Source organism: Babylonia areolata, chromosome 15 (assembly GCF_041734735.1).
Source record: "Babylonia areolata isolate BAREFJ2019XMU chromosome 15, ASM4173473v1, whole genome shotgun sequence".
In the NCBI taxonomy this organism is placed as follows: Eukaryota; Metazoa; Mollusca; class Gastropoda; order Neogastropoda; family Buccinidae; genus Babylonia; species Babylonia areolata.
The window spans coordinates 9473246-9495395 of record NC_134890.1 but is presented as its reverse complement, the minus strand read 5'-3'; the positions used below and the strand labels follow the sequence as shown (position 1 = coordinate 9495395).

The following is a 22150-nucleotide window of genomic DNA, read 5'->3' as shown; positions in this document are numbered from 1 at the left end:
CTAATCTCTCTGTCTCCCCCTGTCTGTCTGTCTGTCTTTCTCTTTCATCCCCACTGTCTCTGTATCTCTCTCTCCGTCTTTCTGTCTCTCTTTCTCTTGTCTCTGTTTCGGTCCGCCTTTCTGTCTGTACGTCTCTCTTTCACCTGTCTGTCTCTCTGTCTCTCTCCTAAATGCACGCTGTGATCGAATAGAACGGGATTACGATGGACTGACACAGGCGGTGACGGACATATAACAGAGGTACAGGCCACCCATAGCGTGACTGCAGACGGAAAAGAAGAGACTAATAAACTGACAACACCTGTGCATGACATGAAACAAGAATTAAGGCAAATATAGTCAGACTGGAAGAATTCTCCATAAGAGAAAACCTGCACATGTTCGGGATTCCCCATAGTGACCAGAATAAAACCAACGATATGTGTGTCAGGGCTGTGTTGGTCACACTGAACAGCGTCGAGGGAGGGATCAAAACATGGACCATAGATGACTTAGAGCGAGCACACCGCATTGGACAGAACCGGGACGGGCAACCAAGACCTCTGCTCGTCAGATTTAGCCGATGGAAAGACAAGATGGCAATAATCACCAACAAGGACTTCCGTAATGAGCTGGCCACGAGAGTTGTCAGAGTGGAAAACGATCTGACCCATGCCCAAAGCAGCGCTGTCACCCAGACCAGAAAAGAAGCCAAGAAAGCCTTTTTCCGCAGCAGCAAACTGGTCACCGTTCCTTGGTCTCCTGACCGCAAGACATACGCACAAGCTGCTTCAGGAAGCGTTGAAACAAAACGCCCGACAGCAGACGACATGGAAACAACTCGCGCGGCAGAACAGAGCCAACGAGACCCGGCCAGCCACGACTCCTGTTCCCCTGCTCGTGACGTAAGACATGGGCCAGAGGGTGGCCAGAATCTTCTTCTTCTTCTGCGTTCGTGGGCTTCAACTCCCACGTTCACTCGTATATACGCGAGTGGGCTTTTTACGTGTATGACCGTTTTTACCCCGCCATGTAGGCAGCCATACTCCGCTTTCGGGGGTGTGCATGCAGGGTATGTTCTTGTTTCCATAACCCACCGAACGCTGACATGGATTACAGGATCTTTAACGTGCGTATTTGATCTTATGCTTGCGTATACACACGAAGGGGGTTCAGGCACTGACAGGTCTGCACACAGGTTGACCTTGGAGATCGTAAAAATCTCCACCCTTTACCCACCAGGCGCCGTCACCGTGATTCGAACCCGGGACCGTCAGATCGAAAGTCCAACGCTTTAACCATTCGGCTATGACGCCCGTCTGGCCAGAATCAACGGGGCGTGACTGACTCAACCCCGCAGCGTGAAACACCGATGTCTCCCCAGTACAGTCAACAACAGCAACGAGGAGCCAGCGGGTGTGCCGGTACGAGAGGGGCAGCACACCAGGACGACACTCGTCGCAGCAGCAACACTCGGGCAGAACACGATGCTCCAACATCGAGCACACAGGCTGGGCCACACAAGAGTAGGACACAGACAGCTCACACTGACCACACAGCCAGCGGACAGAAGGCGCCTCACACCAACAACACACGGCCAACACACACTGCTCTCACAGCCAGCGGACAGAAGGCGCCTCACACCAACAGTTTCAGTTTCACTTTCTCAAGGAGGCGTCACTGCGTTCGGACAAATCCATACACGCTACACCACATCTGTTGAGCAGATGCCTGACCAGCAGGATAACCCAACGCGCTTAGTCAGGCCTTGAGTGCATGCTTACATATTTGTGTACCTATGAAAGTGGATTTCATTTTACGTAATTTCGCCAGAGGACAACACTCTCGTTGCCATGGGTTCTTTTTCAGTGCGCCAAGTGCGTGCTGCACACGGGACCTCGGTTTGTCGTCTCATCCGAAAGACTAGACGCTCAGTTTGATTTTCCAGTCAAACTTAGGAGAAAGGGCGAGAGCGGGATTCGAACCCACACCCTCACGGACTCTCTGTATTGGCAGCTGAGCGTCTTAACCATTCTGCCACCTTCACACCAACAACACACAGACAACACACACTGCTCTCACAGCCAGCGGACAGAAGGCGCCTCACACCAACAACACACGGACAACACACACTGCTCTCACAGCCAGCAGAAGGCGCCTCACACCAACAACACACGGACAACACACACTGCTCTCACAGCCAGCAGAAGGCGCCTCACACCAACAACACACGGACAACACACACTGACCACACAGCCAGCGGACAGAAGGCGCCTCACACCAACAACACACGGACAACACACACTGCTCTCACAGCCAGCAGAAGGCGCCTCACACCAACAACACACACTGACCACACAGCCAGCGGACAGAAGGCGCCTCACACCAACAACACACACTGCTCTCACAGCCAGCGGACAGAAGGCGCCTCACACCAACAACACACGGACAACACACACTGCTCTCACAGCCAGCGGACAGAAGGCGCCTCACACCAACAACACACGGACAACACACACTGACCACACAGCCAGCGGACAGAAGGCGCCTCACACCAACAACACACGGACAACACACACTGACCACACAGCCAGTGGACAGAAGGCGCCTCACACCAACAACACACACTGCTCTCACAGCGAGCACCAAGACGGGGCTTCACAACACATCTCCAGCTGCGGGACCAGAAAAACTAGGACAGGACTGACCACCCAAATGGACCTTTCTGAACTATAATGTAGAAAACCTGATGTATCCTTTATTAATTACATTAGTTCGTTTGATTTTATCTGTTTAGCGGAAACATTTACTGACTCTGAATTTGATTTTAGTGGCCTTTTCACAGAACATCCAAAATTTGTTGCTCCTGCAACTAAGTTATCCAATCACAGGAGAAATTCTGGAGTAGTTTTATTGATGGTTAGGAAATGTATTGAACATCATATAAAAGAGGTTAAGACAGACTGCAAGATTACAGTAGCTGTTGAAATTTCTTCGACAGATAAAAGCGTGTTTGGTGTTGATAAAAATATTGTGTTCATTGCTAGTTATATTGCCCCAGAAAGATCACCACAATATGAGCACACTGAGCTACAAGACGGCATTCATATCTTAGAAGAAAGCTTGATACAACAAGTACACACATATAATGTCTACTTAATATTGTGTGGTGACCTAAATGCAAGGACAGGATGTTGACGTCGGGGAGTATCGACACTCGACACGGGGGAGTATCGGGCTGACCCCCTCGCCGATCATTGCCTGCCACAAAAGCGTACTTTTCCATTGTAGACAAAAATGAATACCAACATGTTACAGATACAAGTGTGTGTGTGTGTGTGTGTGTGTGTGTGTGTATACTTTTCCATTGTAGACAAAAATGAATACCAACATGTTACAGATACAAGTGTGTGTGTGTGTGTATATATATATATATATATGTGTGTGTGTGTGTGTGTGTGTCTCGAGATTGTACCACAAGGCCATTTTTGTTTTAACTCTCCATCTCTCATGAACAGTGGGGTTATTTTTTCTTAATGTACGGAAAACATAACCTGCATCTTCTGCAATTTCCTGCTGTAATTGATATTCTATTGTCATAAGATTTTTTAAAAAAATTTAAAAAAAGTTTGAAAGCCCTATATGAATGTACCAGTACTATCATTATGAAGGTTCATTTCAGCTTCTGCAAAATGACCTCAGGGGTTCAGGAAAATGTGGCGTTCTTCAGAATCTGCAAAAGCATGGCAAGCAATTTAATGGATTCAGTACATGTATCAATGAGATAATGTGTAAGTGAAAGACAGAATGGGTTTTTTTTGTTTGTTTTTTGTTGTTGTTGTTTTCTTTTGTCTGTTGTCTTTTCTCCTTAACTTGAGCCATTTGGGAGTTTTCTGGAAAGAGCTGAAGACTGGTGCAATTTACCACAAAAGAAGAGCACATTCTTTCTCTTATCTGCATTTGAAACAGAAAAAGTCTCATCCAGTTTAAATACTAGGTACATAATTTTGAGGTTGTGTGTGTGCCAGAGTGTGTGTGTGCTTTCTTTGACTTCTACTCACTTACTATCCACAGATAGTCATGCACACACAGATACTTCAGCACACATTGAATTTTCTTTTCAATGTTCCCAGTTTTAATGTCATCAGAATACCAACTTGATCATGGTGAGATTCATCAAGGATATGGTTAGCATTCATTAAGTACAATACTTGTAAATGCCCTATTTCTTAATTCATGTGGAGTTTGCTCATATGCAAAGAAAAAAACAACAACAACAAAAAAAACCACAAAAAACACACACACACACAAAATAAATCCTGATAAACAGAAATAGAATGGAACATGGAAAAGTGTTGAGAAGAATACAGGCAGATGATTTTTTTTTTTTACTTTACTTTCCTTTAAACAATACAGGCAGATGATTTTTTTTTTTTACTTTACTTTCCTTATACAATCATTTTTTTACAATGTCAAACTTTTTGTCAAAAAGCTGTCAACTGTGAGCACATTGCACACAAAAGGCTAATTAAAATAAGTAAAGTAATGATCATTCTAAGTGTTTTTTTTTAGTACTTTAAGTTAACAAAGTAGCTTTTATTCTGGTACTCATTTTATATCAAAAACTGTTTATTCTTTAAAAGACAAGTAAATAAAAAGTTTGCACGTCCAAGCTTGCATTTCAGAATCTCCCTGACCCAATGTGAGAACAGCTTAATGTCACGTAACAAGTTGTTTGTCTCCAGTTATGTTGAAGGGGAAGAATGATGCTGAATGGTGAATTGTATAGGTTGGGATTCCCACTCCAAAGTCTTCCCTGAATGTAAGGATCCGCAAACCTCCTGTAAAACCCATACACCCTTTTTCTTTTGCAACTGTCAGATACAGTTCCAAATGAAAGTGATTATCCATGCATTTTGTAAGGTGAAATTCATGTACTAATTTTCTTTTAACACAAATAAAACACATACAGGCATGTTTAGCCATTTACATATGTTTGTACATGAGTGCACATACATTCATTTTTCCATTCCCATGCTTAAAATCACTGTCAGAGAAAAGACAAGGAAATGACAAAGATTCTTTTATGTTCTTATATAATGTTTTTTTTACCTCAAGTTTCCAGCTCATGATTCATAAAGTACTTTTTCTTGCTTTTGTGTTTCACCTCCTCTTTCACAGACGTTACGCAAACGATCTCAGGTGTTTTCTTCTCACACTTCTCCTTTATAAGAATCCCTTTAAATTGTAACTTTCTGATTTTCCTTTCCTTTCTTATTCCCTTACCTGCCACACATCATCCACTGAGGAACAAGCACTCTGAAACATCTGTAGCTTTTCACAAGGACTTTGAATCAATCCACAAGGACTGATTGTCATACACCAAGACTTAAAAGGCCTTATTACATTCAACCATGCTTTAACATAAAACAAGTAAAAGCACTTCCAAGGAAAGTAGAACTGTAACACTATAATGTGATGCAAACGAACAGCGCATTCAAATGAGGGCATGAACTCTCACACAAAACTCTACTGTGTCCGTATCATTCAACATCATCATCAAGTTCAGGGATGTCGGTAAAGTTTCTGCTTCTACCTCTCATCAATGCATACTGTTTCCTGTCACTTTTGTTTCCAGTCTAGACTCAAAGGTCTGGACCCTGGCTGTGTAATCATGACCATTAGGAATGCACCATTTTGTTTGCAGAGCCAAAACACACACATATATACTGAAGCTACAAATGTATTGTTGATGCATAGCTGTTGCAATTTACTGCACAGCTTAATCATGATCTTAATGAGCTCAAAATACCAAGTTCCTTAGGAGTGGTGAAACCAAAGGGAATGTAAATGAAGTTCACAATATTTTCTCATCCCCCATTTCATTGTTTCTGGTTTGTTGTTGTTTTTAGTTTTGTTTTTAATTGTTTTAATTTGCTTTTTGGTTTGCTTCTTCTTCTTCTTCTTTTTTAGTTTAAAGAATTATCTTCTCTTTTTTTTCTTTTTTTTTTTAACAGATGAGATCTGATATGCTAATGTTTGATGTTTGCTTAATCATTATGCAACATAATTTCATCACTTCTAAGTTGTAAAATGTTCTTGGACTGCCCAATGATCACAGAGCCAGTGCTTGGTTCCTTCATCACATTCTCTCACCGATCAGGAGTACAAATGTCAAAAACCCATAAAACTTCTCAAGGATGTCTCAGCTGAAGATAATGCAGTTTATAAAATGGAAAGCAGGTCTGTGTGATTTTCTCTACTTTTGCTGCCCACCTAATCTTCTTCACTGCTTGAGGCATTAACTCCAGTAACTAATCCCAAATCCCCAATTACTCAAGTAACCTATCAAAATACCTACTGGCCCCAGTAACGTATCCCAAATCCCCTGTTACTGTCAGCAGCTTATCCCAAAATCTCCTATTACTGCCCAGCAGCTTATCATTAAATTAGTGATTATCCCCTATTACCCCCAGTAGCTTATCCAAAATGTTCTAAAAACCCAATAGCTTATTCCAAAGCCCCTATTACCCCCAGGAGCTTATCCATAATCCCCTATTACACATTGTAACCGATCCCAAATCCACTATTACCCCAGTAACCGATCCCAAATCCCCTACTACCACCAGCAACCTTTCCTAAATTCCCTATTACAACCAGTAGCTTATCTACAATCCCCTATTAATCCTAATGGCTTATCCCAAATCCCCTAAAACCCAAGCAGCTTATCTATAATCCCCTCTTACCCTTGGTAAGTTCAGTAACCTATCCTAAATCGCCCATTACCCACAGTAGCTTGTCAATAATCCCTTATTACCCTCAGTAACCAACCCCAAATTTGCTGCTCATGTAATCAGCCATCTGGCTAGGGTGTCTGCTTTGGGGGAGGGGCGCAAGCCCTTTGACAATGTTGAAGATTCTTCCTACAAAACCACACACGTATACAGGCTTTCCTTCCTTCCGTGAAGTAAAAAATGAGGTTACCAATGATGCCCCTCAAATATTAAGAGAATATGGATTTAAGAGCACTCATAGCTTTGTGCATGCTATGGAAAGATCATAGCAGTAGGCATATCTTCTTCTCTGTTACAGGATCAAACCACCAGCTTTTCATATTCACAGTCACACAATCACATGACTAGAAACAAAGATACCCAGCTGAAATATGAACACACTGTAGGAAAGTACATTTCGCAGTCAAACAACCAATTTACAAAGAAAAAAATATAAGGTTACAAAAAAAAAAACCACACACCAAAAAACCACACAAAATCAACCAAGAACAACTACACAAGAATTCAAGTATCAAGGTTTCACACAGACACACGTACACCCAAAATTTACCAACATACTCAAATCACATCATTTTCACAGTCACATACACACCTCCACAGTCAAATACAAACCTCCAAACTCGCATACACATCGCCTGCTGTCATATATATAGGCTCCAGTCATGTACACACTCCCACAGTCACATACACATCTCCACAGTCTCATACACAGTCAAATACACACCTCCAGTCTCAAACACACCTCAACAGTCACACACATACCTCCACAGTAACATACCTACCTCAACAGTCACACACACCTTTAAAGTCACATACACACCTCCAGTCACATATATACCCACACAATGTTAACCTCCACAGTCATATACACACCTTTAGTCAAGTACACACTTTCAGTCACATACACACCTCCAGTCACATATACACACCTCCACAGTCACATACATACCTCCAGTCATATATCTGTATATCTACAGTCAAAAATATATTCACTTCCACAGTTACACATACACACACTCCACAGTCACATACACACCTCCACCGTCACATACACCAGTCACACACATACTCTGCAGTCACATACACTCCTCTACATTCACATACACACCTCCACAATCACAAACACACCTCTACAGTCGCATATATATTCACTTCCACAGTCACACACATATTCACTTCCACAGTCACACACATATTCACTTCCACAGTAACACAAATACCCCACAGTCACATTCACACCTCCACAGTCATGTTGCATACGCACCTCCAGTCACATACGTAACTCCACAATCACACACATACCTACACTGTCACATACACATACACTGTCACATACACATACAGGTTAGATGCTCTCCGAAATCACTTCACAACTACAGTCAAACAATAAAAACACACACACACACAGTGGCACACACATCCAATCGGGGACCTGTGCATTCACACTCCTCCACTACACCCCTTCCCTCACTTTTCTCAGTGGCATACAACTCACACCATTCACACTAAACATAACAATGCTAGGGGGTGGGTCTTCAGCTGGGGAAATCGTAGAGACTGGTGGAGGCCGAGTCTTTGCTCGAGGACGAGGAGCTTGGCTTTGAGGACGACTTCGGTTTCTTGCCTTTGCTGCTGCTGCTGCTGCTGTGCTTGGAGCTCTTCAGTGGACGCTTGTGCGAACTGGTTGTGCCTGTGAAATCAGAGAGAGCTACAGTGACTGTTTTAGAGCTTCAGTTTCACGGAGATGTCATCTATGCTATACTACACCTGTCGTATCAACAATAACAACAACAACAAAAAAACAACAGAAGTGAAATCCCCACCACCCACTCCTAATGCCAATCAGACTCATCAAGCACATGCACTGAGGTAATGCTTGTGTAACAAAGACGAAGTAAAGATCCTTTATTTACTAATTTTTTGTTTATCATTCAGGGTTTTATTTGTTTGCATCTTACATCAACAGAAACACACACACAAATACACACACACACACAGAGGGGAAAAAAGCATGTTAATGACTGCATGTCAAATTGTGTGACGTTTCATGGAATGCTTGAATAACAAACCTCTACAACAGAATAGTCACACAATCAAAAAAATATAACAAAAACTACCTAGGAAGCCCCAAATAACCCAGAAGCAAAAATGCATAAATGGGCCAACTGAAAACCAGACACCTGCCAGTGATTTTTTTTTTCTTTTCCCCTTTTTTTTTTTTTTTTTTTAACAGGTCTATTCTTATGTAGAAGAGAAAGGAATATTTAAGAAGGAAAAAACAACAAAGCAACAGAAGGAGAAACACTGGATGCAACACCATGACGGGCACAACAGCCGAATGGTTAAAGCGCTGGACTTTCAATCTGACGGTCCCGGGTTCGAATCTCGGTGATGGCACCAGGTGGGTAAAGGGAGGAGATTTTCCGATATCCCAGGTCAACATATGTGCAGACCTGTTAGTGCCTGAACACCCTTCATGTGTATACGCATGCAGAAGATCAAATACGCACATTAAAGATCCTGTAATCCATGCCAGCGGGTGGGTTATGGAAACATAAACATACCAAGCATGCACACCCCTGAAAATGGAGTATGACTGCCTATATGGCAGGATAAATAAACAAAATGGTCATACATGTAAAATGTTATATGTCTGTCTGAGTGCATATGTGTGCCTGCCTGAAATCTGACTGAATGATACAGGAAACGTATGATGAGTGCCCAGTGGCAGCCGTCAGTTGGCTCTACCCAGGTAGGCAGACTTTTGTGCAAATGACCCCATGTTTGTAAAGCGCTTAGAGCTTGGTCTCCAACCGAGGATAGGCGCTATATAAGTATCCATATCAATCAATCAATCAATGAAACTTCACAAATGGTGTGTTGCCGTCCACACTTAGTAAAAAAAAAAAAAATATATATATATATCTTTGGATTGGATTATATCAATATCATAAAATTGTCATACAACTGATAACTAATATAACTAATATACTTTCTTTAATTTGCATGGACATGGTTTTATATGGAAACCATCAGGTTACAAAATCATTATGAACTCTGCAGCACTGGCACATCTTTGTTTAATTTACATTGGTAACAAGTGATGTTTCTGTTGTTGCATTACTAAAACTGCATTGATCACACCCTCCCTCAATACATACACTTATCTCATCCACCCCCTCCCGCCAAGACCTCTTAATCAGTCTCTTCCCACACTGCAAGTTCAATGACAGGGTTCCTAGGATGTTATAAAAAAAATTCTAGAATGAACACATACAAAGTGTGAAAATCTTGAATGGGAGCATCAGTTTGCCTTTTGAGTAACAAAGCAGATTTGATTAATGCAACCTGCGTGTGTTGTTGAGGTGTTGTCTGTACGGAAGAGAGGAAGAGGGGGACCGATTTTTGGGTGTTGCAGTTGGGTTTGGCACTGTTTGGGCGTTGTGATGTACACGACTGGTTTTGGGGTGTTTACTATGGACGCTGAGTTTAGTATGTACTTTTGATGCCGTGTCTTGTCATAATTCGTCATGTTTGCTTCCTTAGTTTGAACTACTTAGAGCAAAATCATTTGATTAGGCGCTATATAAACTTACTATTGTCTGAGTGACCCTCGAAAGGCAGTCTGGGACCCCCTAAATTATGGTAAGAAAGACCCTGGAACCACCCCAATTAAAAAAATATATATATATATACATATATATATATATCAGAAGCCCTGCAGGCTTGGTAAAAAAAAACAAAAAAATAACAACAACAAAACCACATCCACTACACAATCATCAAAGACTGGAGGCAAGCATTGCCACATTTCTCAGCCTGATCCAGTCACACTGCAGCAAAGTTTCTGTACAGCCTCTGGTTCCCAAGAAAGAGTCAGGTCTACCCACACTTACGTATTAACATTTTGCCGCTTTCAAGCAGGAAACTCTATCTGCTTTTTCATTACGATCTGCACACGGAACAATCCAGAACAAGGTGAGAAGTTGTGCACACTCTGTCAGAATGTAAATCAACCAGTCACTTCCAAAAGAAGGCAACAAAAATGAACAAATGAAAATCAACAACAACAACAAAAATAAATAAACAGATAAATAGAAGGGGGAACATGAACGTTCAAACCAACCCAAAAATGCAAGAGAAAATGATGGCAAGCCACAACAACGATATCTTATCTTATTTCTCCTCCACTCATTCTCAAAAGGAAGCACAACTTGAAAACATATGAACCCATCAACCCTATCCTTACAAAACAGTAGCTGTCATATTTCATTTATTATTTTTTATAAACTTTTTTAAAATTTGCAATAAAATAATAAAGTAAAGAAGAAAAACTGGAACAGAATAAAACAGGAAAAAAAAAAACCCAACCCAAAACACACACACACATTCGCACACACAATAATTTTCACAGCAACTAGTGATTCCAAATTTTCAACTTTGGAATTTAGAGGTAAAGTAATTGGGTTTTTTTGTTGTTGTTGTTGTTAGGTTTTTTTTTTGCTGTTTATTTTTCTCCATTTACGTGGCATTAGAAATGGAAAAAGTGCAAGGAAAGGCACTGAAAGTATCAAGACCTAAATCATTTTGTTATTTTTACAACAGTTTTCAGTTAGCACCTGATTCCCACCCCTCCCTCATCCACCTAAACCCACATCTCCTCCCCACCTGCGTCATGTACTTCACAAAGTATGTATTGATAAGAATTTAAAGAAGTAATGATACTAATGAATCAATGCATACAATTTCAGCACGCTCATAGCCATCCGCACACAGAGCTCCAAAGTAAATGAAACATAGCTAATGGAATGATTGGCAAAATAAATGTCTCTTGAGACTGATTTTTGACTTACTTGTGTAAACAGAGTGAGTCTACGTTATAACCCGGTGTTTGATTGTCTGTGTGTGTGTGTGTGTGTGTGTGTGTGTGTGTGTGTGTGTGTGGTAAACTTTAACATTGTCATTTTCTCTGGAAATACTTTGTCTGCCAATACCAAATTTCTCACAGTCATACTAATAATAGGTTGTAAGTTTCCTGAATTAAGCCGTATTTCCATATCATGAACGGTTTATTTCGTTGAGATTCATTCTAAAATTCTAAAAACTGCTTCCCACTGAGCTGCTAGAAGGTAGGTTGTGTTTGGTAAGAATCAGCATGACATCGTTTTTCTCATTCACAACTAAAAGGAAAGAAATACAAATTCTGGACAGAACACATACTGTGATACTAACTAAACCATCAACATGTTTACTGCATATACATATTCTGAAGTGAACACTGAATTAAATGGAATGAACATAAGAAAAACTGAATCGATAATTTCTTTCAGCTGGTTATAGACTAGTTTGTGCAGATCTAGAGATTTACCATGTGTTGCGACGTGCTTGAAGTGATGGAAACATCTTTGCCGCCGAAATAAAAGGAATAACCAAGATATAATAAAAACACACACTAAGCATGCTTTAAACTGTGTTACTGAGTCCAATACAATGACGTTTATTTATTGCACGAAGAAGAAAAAAAACATTGCCTTAAATATTGAATTTTGGCAAAATGACATCAGATGCATTGCAGCAGTGGGGATTAGTCAGCTTGCTTCAGAACTGAACATACATGGTTCGATCCCGCTCATGTGCCTTTTTTTCCTCTTTTTTTCTCTCCAAAGCATTCCTTCATTTTTTGCCCCCAAAGAATCAGTCAGAAATGTCTGTCTTCCTTCTCCCCCCCACTCCCCCCCCCCCTTTTTTTTTTCCAAAGTGAAAGTGATAGACACACAGACAGCACAGAAACTAAACCAAATCGCACCAGCTCACACCAAACTAAAAAAATCTGAACAAAAAAAGAGAAACTTATCATTAATGGACAAGAGACATGCACCCCCATTCCCCACACCCCCATGCGCGCGCCCCCCCCCCCCCCCCCCCCCCCCCCCCCAAAAAAATCGTCCATCGCTCACTGTTATTGGTGGAAGTGGAATCGGCAGGTGAGGAGTTGGAGGAGGCCTCCCACTGAAGGGACTCCCTCAGCGACTGTGTCTCCGTGTCATCACACGTGTCAATGTCAATAAGCGCGTCTTCCCGCTCTGTCGTCTGCGGCTGCTGCCGGCTGAAAACGATTCTCTTAACATAACTACTGTTACACAGTGACACCGGCAAGAGGACATAAGAGTAACTTTCATTTATGTTTTTTTTTTTTCTTTTTCTTTTTTTTTTTTTAATACAATTTTTGTAAAGACAGTTATCATGGAAATAAAATAAGTATCAAATCACATTAAAATTCTTGTACAGATAGTTATTATTGAAATAAGTATAACATGATCTTTGTTACGTTTTTTTATATTTCTTTTATTCTTAAACAATTTCTGTTGAGACAGTTAGTACTCAAACACCATATTAACCCGCATAACTCTCAGAAGAACAAGTGGAATGGTCTCTCTATCTCTACCAAATATGAATGAAAATTATTTCCTGCAAGAATAATAATCACTTGCAAAAGCCTGCTCATTGATTCTCAAGTTGTAAATTCCCAAAATACAAATTTCATTAGGACATTTCCACCTGTAAACCTTTGAACAAAAAAGTCATACAAGTACAGTAACAGATACGTGAAAATCTGTGAGCTGAAGCCCACAAACACAGAAGAAGTATCATGCTGTAATGAAATTAACTAATAAGACTTATGTAACAACCATTGTCAGGAGGTCTGTAGGCATTCGGATTCGGATTCGGATGGTTTATTCAAAAAGGCCTTAGCCCCTTATGAAGGGGTGGTGTGTAAACTTATTTCGAAAGCATGACATACAGTATATGATACAATAAAACAAAACAATACCTACACTGATAATCAGGAACAACTAAATGACCGGATTTTGAATGCTTTGTGTAGATAAGTTGCAAACTGTCTGACTTCTTCTTCACGACGTGACGTCATAAGCAAAACTAGTTTAAACATAGAAGGCTGAGAGTAATATTTCTGGGGTATGAAATTATACCTTAGTTCACATAACTTTGGACAACAAAACATGAAATGTAATTCGTTTTCTTCTGCATTTGTGCACAATGGACAAATAAGATCATGATCACTATGCTGTGTGTATCGAAAATGATGAATTGCAATATCTGAAAACCCAAACCTAAATCTTGTCATGACATACTTTAAATGTTTTGCCAAATTCATGGATAAATACGTTGGGACACAATGTAAAGAGTTGATCTGATAATACAAATGAAATCTATCACTTTCTTGCACATGAGCATTCCATTCTTGCCATCTACAATCAATTAGTCTGGAAGGTCTGTAGGCAGAACTGAAGAGACTGATGTAACTATTTACAGTAACAATTACAATTAGTCAGTGAATGTAACTGCTGATGTTAACTATCACTATCAGCCAATGAAAGGAAGAAAACTCTCCAGCATAGTAATGACGTTACATGTGCTACATTACATGTATTTCTTTTGTTTGATACTAAGCATGCATGATAACAGGGAATTCCCCCAAAATGTTTTGTCTTCTTTGTATATCTCTCTCCCTCTCTGTTTTCTCTCTCTCACAAAGTTAAAGTTTAAAAAAATATCAAACATTAAGAAATGTAAAAGAAACGTCAACTATAGAATTTTTTTTTCGGTTACAGTTATTTTCTGATTGCAATACCCAATCAGCCTACAGGAAAAACCGCAGCACCGAAGACCAGCTGGTGTACCTTGCACAGGAGATAGAGACTGCCTTTCAAGAAAAGAAGAAGGTGCTTGCAGTCTTCGTGGACCTAACCAAGGCCTTCGACAAGGTCTGGAAGGCAGGACTTCTCCTGAAGCTCCTCAACAAGAAAGTGGAAGGGAAGATGTACCGCTGGATCCAGGATTTCCTCCAACACCGCAGGGCAAGGGTAAAACTCGACGGAAAAACCAGCCATCGGGTCACTCTACAGCAAGGTGTGCCGCAAGGAGGAGTCATTTCCCCTACACTTTTCCTCATCTTCATCGACGACATCGCTGAGAAGATCTCCAAGCATGTCTCCAGAGCCCTCCACGCTGATGACTTTGCTGCCTGGAGTGCTGCGGAATACCTCACGTCCGCCAGCCACAGAATGCAGGAAGCACTCAACCACGTGGGAACATGGGCCTCTGCCTGGGGAGTAGACATCAACACCACCAAGACAGTCTCAGCAATCTTCTCGCTGTCACCGATGTCAGAAACCTCCCACCTCAAACTGAACGGAAAGCAGTTGAAACAGGATGACACGCCAATGTACCTGGGTGTGAAGCTCGACAAGCGATTGACATGGAACCCCCATCTCAAGGACATCGAGAGACGAGCAACCAGAAAACTGGCCATCCTGAAAAAACTCGCCGGGACCTCTTGGGGTGCCAACAGCAGCATACTGCAGAGGGTGTACACTGGAACTGTCAGGCCAACCCTGGAGTATGGCAGCACTGCCTGGGCCACGGCATCAGCAACCAACACAAGCCGCCTGAGCAAAGTTCAGAACGCAGGCCTACGGCTGATCACTGGCGGGATAAAGACGACTCCAGTTCAGGCGATGGAGAAACACACAGGCCTCCACCCACTCGAAGATAGACGAGAGGAAAAAGTCTTCATCCACAGCGAGAAGCTCCTGCGCATGCCAACTCACCCAATGCACGAAAAACTGAAGCACCCAACAAAGAACAGACTGAAGCGGACCAGCTTCAACCACCTCTCCAAGGCCCTGCACCGCCAACATGAAGACCTGCTGCCCTCGTCCCCTGCCGAGATGGAAACACTCCCCGACTTCGAGGAACCGGCCGACCAACTGGAAGGAGTCTCAATCATCACAAAAGTCCCTGGCATCGACCAAAAGGACTGCCAAGCCCCTCCCCTGCTGAAAGCTCTGACATTGGAGATGATTGAGACTCGGTACAACCCCAGCGAATGGACGCACGTCTTCACAGATGGATCCTCGGAGGGAGCGGTGAAGAATGGAGGAGCAGGCATCTTCATCAGGCACACAGATGGAAGACTGACCCCTGGAGCCTTCCCCACAGGAAGAATCTCCTCGAACTACAGAGCGGAGACAGCAGCACTACTCCATGCTGCACAAGGCCTCAGGACGTCAGTCAACCCACCACCAAAGATAGCCTTCTTCACTGACTGCAGATCTCTCCTGCAGGGACTCCAGTCAACCAGAAACGAACAGCAGCTGACAAACATCAAAGCAGCCCTTCATGACCTTTCAAAACGGTCGACTGTCACTGTTCAGTGGGTTCCCTCTCACTGTGGGGTCACGGGGAACGAAAAGGCCGATGCTCTCTCCAAGGCAGGCAGCAAAATGAAGCAGTTCAGCCACCCCGTGACCTACAGAGAGGCCAGGACCATCATCCACAACCGTTACCAGAACCAGTGGAAGAGAAGGCTGGGTGCAAACAGTGGTGTCGATCCAATCCACCAGCTCCAGAGACACCAGCAGACAGTCCTCTTCAGACTGAGAACTGGCCACTGCCGACTACTGAGTCACCTTCACCGTATGATGAGTGTCCATGTGGCACTGGACCCCAGACCCCTGAACACATCCTCCAACACTGCCCAACCCATGAAGCTCTACGGCGTCAAACCTGGCCAGGGGGCACGGAGCTACAGGCGCAGCTTTGGGGAGACCGCCACGACCTGGAGAAGACCGTGGGTTACATCGTGGCGACAGGGGTGACCGTCTGACGCAGCCAAAACATCGAACGCAGAAGAAGAAGAAGAATTTTCTGATTGGTACTATTAATTTCTATAATTGCGGTTGAAGAGCATACTTTTCTCATCTAAGAGGACCTTTGCCAGCATTGGTCCCATAAAAAAACAAAAAAACAAGAAGGAATCATTAGGGCATTGCTGTGTGAAGGGTTTCAGTTTGAAGGTGTCAAGGTGTGCAGACATCCATGTACACATCTGCTGTATCAAATTAATAAGAAAAAGACAGGACCAAACGCCTTACAATAATAAGAAAAAGATAGGACAAAACACCTGACATTAATAAGAAAAAGATAGGACCAAACGCCTGACATTAATAAGAAAAAGATAGGACCAAACACCTGACATTAATAAGAAAAAGACAGAACCAAATGCCTGACATTAATAAGAAAAAGATAGGACCAAATGCCTGACATTAATAAGAAAAAGATAGGACCAAACACCTGACATTAATAAGAAAAAGACAGAACCAAATGCCTGACATTAATAAGAAAAAGATAGGACCAAATGCCTGACATTAATAAGAAAAATATAGGACCAAATGCCTGACATTAATAAGAAAAAGATAGGACCAAATGCCTGACAATAATAAGAAAAAGACAGGACCAAATGCCTGACATTAATAAGAAAAAGATAGGACCAAATGCCTTACATTAAGAAAAAGATAGGACCAAATGCCTGACATTAATAAGAAAGAGATAGGACCAAATGCCTGACATTAATAAGAAAAAGATAGGACCAAATGCCTGACATTAATAAGAAAAAGACAGGACCAAATGCCTGACATTAATAAGAAAAAGATAGGACCAAATGCCTGACATTAATAAGAAAAATATAGGACCAAATGCCTTACATTAAGAAAAAGATAGGACCAAATGCCTGACATTAATAAGAAAGAGATAGGACTAAATGCCTGACATTAATAAGAAAAAGACAGGACCAAATGCCTGACATTAATAAGAAAAAGACAGGACCAAATGCCTGACATTAATAAGAAAAATATAGGACCAAATGCCTTACATTAAGAAAAAGATAGGACCAAATGCCTGACATTAATAAGAGATAGGACCAAATGCCTGACATTAATAAGAAAAAGACAGAACCAATGCCTGACATTAATAAGAAAAAGACAGGACCAAATGCCTAACATTAATAAGAAAAATATAGGACCAAATGCCTTACATTAAGAAAAAGATAGGACCAAATGCCTGACATTAATAAGAAAAAGATAGGACCAAATGCCTGACATTAATAAGAAAAATTATAGGACCAAATGCCTGACATTAATAAGAAAGAGATAGGACCAAATGCCTGACATTAATAAGAAAAAGACAGGACCAAATGCCTGACATTAATTAGAAAAATATAGGACCAAATGCCTTACACTAAGAAAAAGATAGGACCAAATGCCTGACATTAATAAGAAAAATATAGGACCATATGCCTTACATTAAAAAAAGATAGGACCAAATGCCTGACATTAACAACAAAAAGACAGGACCAAATGCCTGACATTAATAAGAGAAAGATAGGACCAAATGCCTGACATTAATAAGAAAAAGACAGGACCAAATGCCTTACATTAATAAGAAAAATATAGGCCCAAATGCCTGACATTAATAAGAAAAATATAGGACCAAATGCCTGACATTAATAAGAAAAAGATAGGACCAAATGCCTGACATTAATAAGAAAAAGATAGGACCAAATGCCTGACATTAATAAGAAAAAGACAGGGCCAAATGCCTGACATTAATAAGAAAAAGATAGGACCAAATGCCTGACATTAATAAGAAAAAGACAGGGCCAAATGCCTGACATTAATAAGAAAAATATAGGACCAAATGCCTTACATTAATAAGAAAAATATAGGACCAAATGCCTGACAATAAGAAAAATATAAGACCAAATGCCTGACATTAATAAGAAAAAGACAGGACCAAATGCCTGACATTAATAAGAAAGAGGACCAAATGCCTATCATTAAAAAGAAAAAGACAGGACCAAATGCCTGACATTAATAAGAGAAAGATAGGACCAAAGCCTGACTTTTGTATAAACCCTACATTCTGGTCAGGCCTTGACAGCCTAACCAAGGTTCGTGCGAAACATTTACATAAAGTTCAGAGAGTACTATAGCACTGATAAACAAGGGAAGGGTTTGTTGATTCTGCACATACAATACGAGACATAAACATTGATAATGCAGCTGAATCGAAAGTGACATTTCCAAGCCATGCTCTCATGTGATGAGATTACTTACACATCCATGGAAAACAAAACCAAATGTTTCAGGCTGAAACTGTTCCGAGCATGTGAGGATGTATATGCAGCTGAACAGGTGAGAATTACAAGTTACCTGTGAATTTCTAGTCCTGCACACACACACACACACACACACACACACACACGAAGAAATGTACAAGTCCATACCTCTGCCTCAGCAGTAGATGTCGCACCTGTCGCCTCTGTTCGTCAGTGTGCTGAGGGCACCTCACAGAGCGCGTGCACATCTTCCCTGTGTGCTCTGATATCACCCCGCATGTCTGAAACACACAGAATGCCTTGCCGTCTGCACCTCTCCTCTCAACAGTGTTTTTCAATGTTTAACAAACCTGACACTGGCCCAAGTATTTTTCATGCTGATCAGTCTCTGCATGACTGAGAGATGGGAAAACTGGGATGGAGGAAGGGTGCATGTGTGTGTGTATGTGTGTGTGTGGGGGGGCGGGGGGGGGGTGTTACTTTTAATGACAACTGGGGCAGACTAATGTCTGAAAACATACTTAACAGGGCTTTCACTGTAATATCAAACAAAAACAAAAAATACTGCCTTACCACAAGAAAAAAACATACCATCACCAAAGACAAGTCATTCTATCTTCTGTTATTCATAAACAGTAATCTAAACCGAAAATAAAAATCAGCTGAAATATAATTCACAATACCCAAACCAAACCCAAATGAAAACATTTGTATGAACAACCTGGGCTTTGCCACAATCACAAACTTTTTTGATTACATGAGAAACATTTTGTTTACTGGAGAAACATATCATTTATGCTTAATTTGATTTCCTTCTAAGTCTTGCCCCTATAATAATAATAATGATGATATTTATATAGCACTGAATTTTGTGCAGCGACAAATCAAAGCACTTACGCACCAGTCATTCACATGCATGCATAACTCTAAAATTGGAGAAACTGAAAACAAGGAAGAGGCAGGGAAAGGAGGCTATCTTGGGAAGAGGTGGGTTTTAAGGCCAGACTACATCACTAGAGGCCCCAATATCACTCAATACTTTTGCCCTGCTATCCCCTCCTCTCTTTGTCATATCACAACACGTGAAACCGTGATTTGTTGTGTGGCATTACGTTCCGATACCTGGACAGGTATGGAGGTGTGACAACAAGTCATATTTCAAAACAGCGTATCCACCTTGGAAACACACACACTCCACACATTTCTGTTCCCAATGCCTCCTCCACCATCACTCCCATGTAGACACACACACACACACACACACACACACAAAGTACTTACATTCAAAAGCAGTGCTTTTCGGTCCTCTGAAACACAAAGAAATTGTATTAATTTTGGGCACGAAACCCAGGCAAGGCTGTTTTTCTTACGAAGGGAAAAGGCGGAAGGCAAATGGTGTTCTGAGTGTTGCCGAGATTGACTTTGTTGTTCCTCTTCTGTGCGCTTGCTGTTGTTGCTCTTGATGCTGCTGTTTGTGTGTAAGTGTGAACATAGTGACACTGAAAATAACGTAGTCCATTAAGCCTTTCACTGCTAACACAGTTTGCCGTGTTGTATCATGAGGAAATAATCTATCCCCCAAAAAAATTGAGAAAAAAAAATCAGACTTGTAATCCATCACTCAAGATAACTGTACACCATCATGCTGCATTATTGAAGTATTTATAACAGTATTTTCTTATTTCTTTATTCGGTTGTTTTTTCTATCAACACTCTCAAAAAAATTTAAATAATCTTACACAAATTCATACACACTTGATAATGCCGGTAACGTACTCCCATCAATTACTGACAACACACACTTTACACACAGTGTCAGGAAAGCCACCCTGCACATGCCTGCTGTGACACAGCTGATGAGTTATTTCCATTACTCAGAAAAGACGCTGAGTGGTTTTAGCAGTCTTACCAATGTCTCTCTCTCTCTTTTAATTTTCATACTACATAAACTATCAAGCCCTATCCAAAGTTAACACACACACACACACACACACACACACAAGCAAAGAAAACTGACAAATGATCTCCATTGCTAGTATTTCGGTACTAGTAGAAGAAACACACTACATGGTTTTACCAACGTCGCTCTCTCTCTCTCTCTCTCTCACTCTCTTTTATCAATAATTCATGTCACATAAACTATTGGACTTGTTCAACATTAGCATGAAAAACAAAAACAAAGAAAGAACATTGACAAACTATCTCTATTGCTGGAGCAGAAAACAACTGCATGGTTTTACCAATGTCTCTTTTTCTTTTTCTTGTCTAATATCATATTGCTTTAACGATCAAACCCTGTCCAACATGAACAAGAAAAACAAAAACAAAGAACAACCCTCTTCCCTCTTCTTACCAATAGTAATGTTTTCGTAGATGGGCATATTAACAAGAAAAAATAAACAACAACCCTCTTACCAATGACAATAAAGAGTGGTAACTCTCTCCATTACAAGGTACACAACTTCAAGTCAATGCTGCTTATGCTACCAAATCAGCTAGCACACAGGTAAATCTTCTTCTTCTTCTTCTTCGTTCGTGGGCTGCAACTCCCACGTTCACTTGTATGCACACGAGTGGGCTTTTACATGTATGACCGCTTTTACCCCGCCATGTAGGCAGCCATACTCCGCTTTCGGGGGGGTGCATGCTGGGTATGTTCTTGTTTCCATAACCCACCGAACGCTGACATGGATTACTGGATCTTTAACGTGCGTATTTGATCTTCTGCTTGCAATATACACACGAAGGGGGTTCAGGCACTAGCAGGTCTGCACATGTGTTGACCTGGGAGATCATAAAAATCTCCACCCTTTACCCACCAGGCGCCGTCACCTGATTCGAACCCGGGACCCTCAGACTGAAAGCACACAGGTAAATAAAAGATACACTGGAACAATCCCAGACTCTTCCTCAAAAAAGTCCTTTTCCGATCATTTGACATGTACACACAGCAGCAATGACAGAAGAAATGTTCAAACACAAATTAGCTTTTCATTAAAGACTGGAATAACCTTTTAATCCTGAATATGCTACACAGAATATACTAACAATTTACCAGTGAGCTAGATGAATCAGTAGCATAAGCAGCATGGACAGTTGTGTACCTTGTAAATGGAGAGTTACCACTCTTTATTGTTGTTCAATCATTCCTCTTACCACCAGTCCCATCCACATGTAATATGCAGCTTCTGTTCAAACGTGTGTCTGTGTGTGTGTGTGTGTGTGTGTGTGCGTGTGTGCATGTGTGAGTGTGCACAAGTTCCTGTACTGATACGCACATGTATGTATCCTAAATTCTACTGTATCTGTTTGTGTATGATTTTCGATTTATGTTTGCACCTTTTTATGTATTATTCCCCCAAAAAAATTCCTTGTGACCCCGGTACACTTGGTAATA

At 41.3% G+C, this 22150-nt stretch overlaps 1 protein-coding gene across 3 annotated transcripts in view; it reads right to left on the bottom strand.

Moving 5' to 3' along the window:
* Positions 1-7414: 7414 nt before the first annotated feature.
* LOC143290415 (ataxin-7-like protein 3) overlaps positions 7415-22150 on the bottom strand; it is a 30506-nt gene continuing 15770 nt past the window's right edge. Inside the window, exons 8-12 of one of the 3 annotated variants that reach the window (XR_013056391.1) lie at positions 20035-20060; positions 18922-19034; positions 12731-12879; positions 7683-8463; positions 7415-7646 (exon numbers count right to left, since the gene is read on the bottom strand). Coding sequence is in view for 2 of the 3 variants with exons in the window: in XM_076599829.1 (XP_076455944.1) it covers positions 8309-8463; positions 12731-12879; positions 18922-19034; positions 20035-20060 (443 nt within the window). In the remaining variant the exon portion in view is untranslated. Of the gene's footprint in view, positions 8464-10669; positions 10726-12730; positions 12880-18921; positions 19035-20034; positions 20061-22150 lie in introns of all 3 variants that reach the window. The other 2 variants (XM_076599830.1, XM_076599829.1) reach the window with 2 other exon arrangements.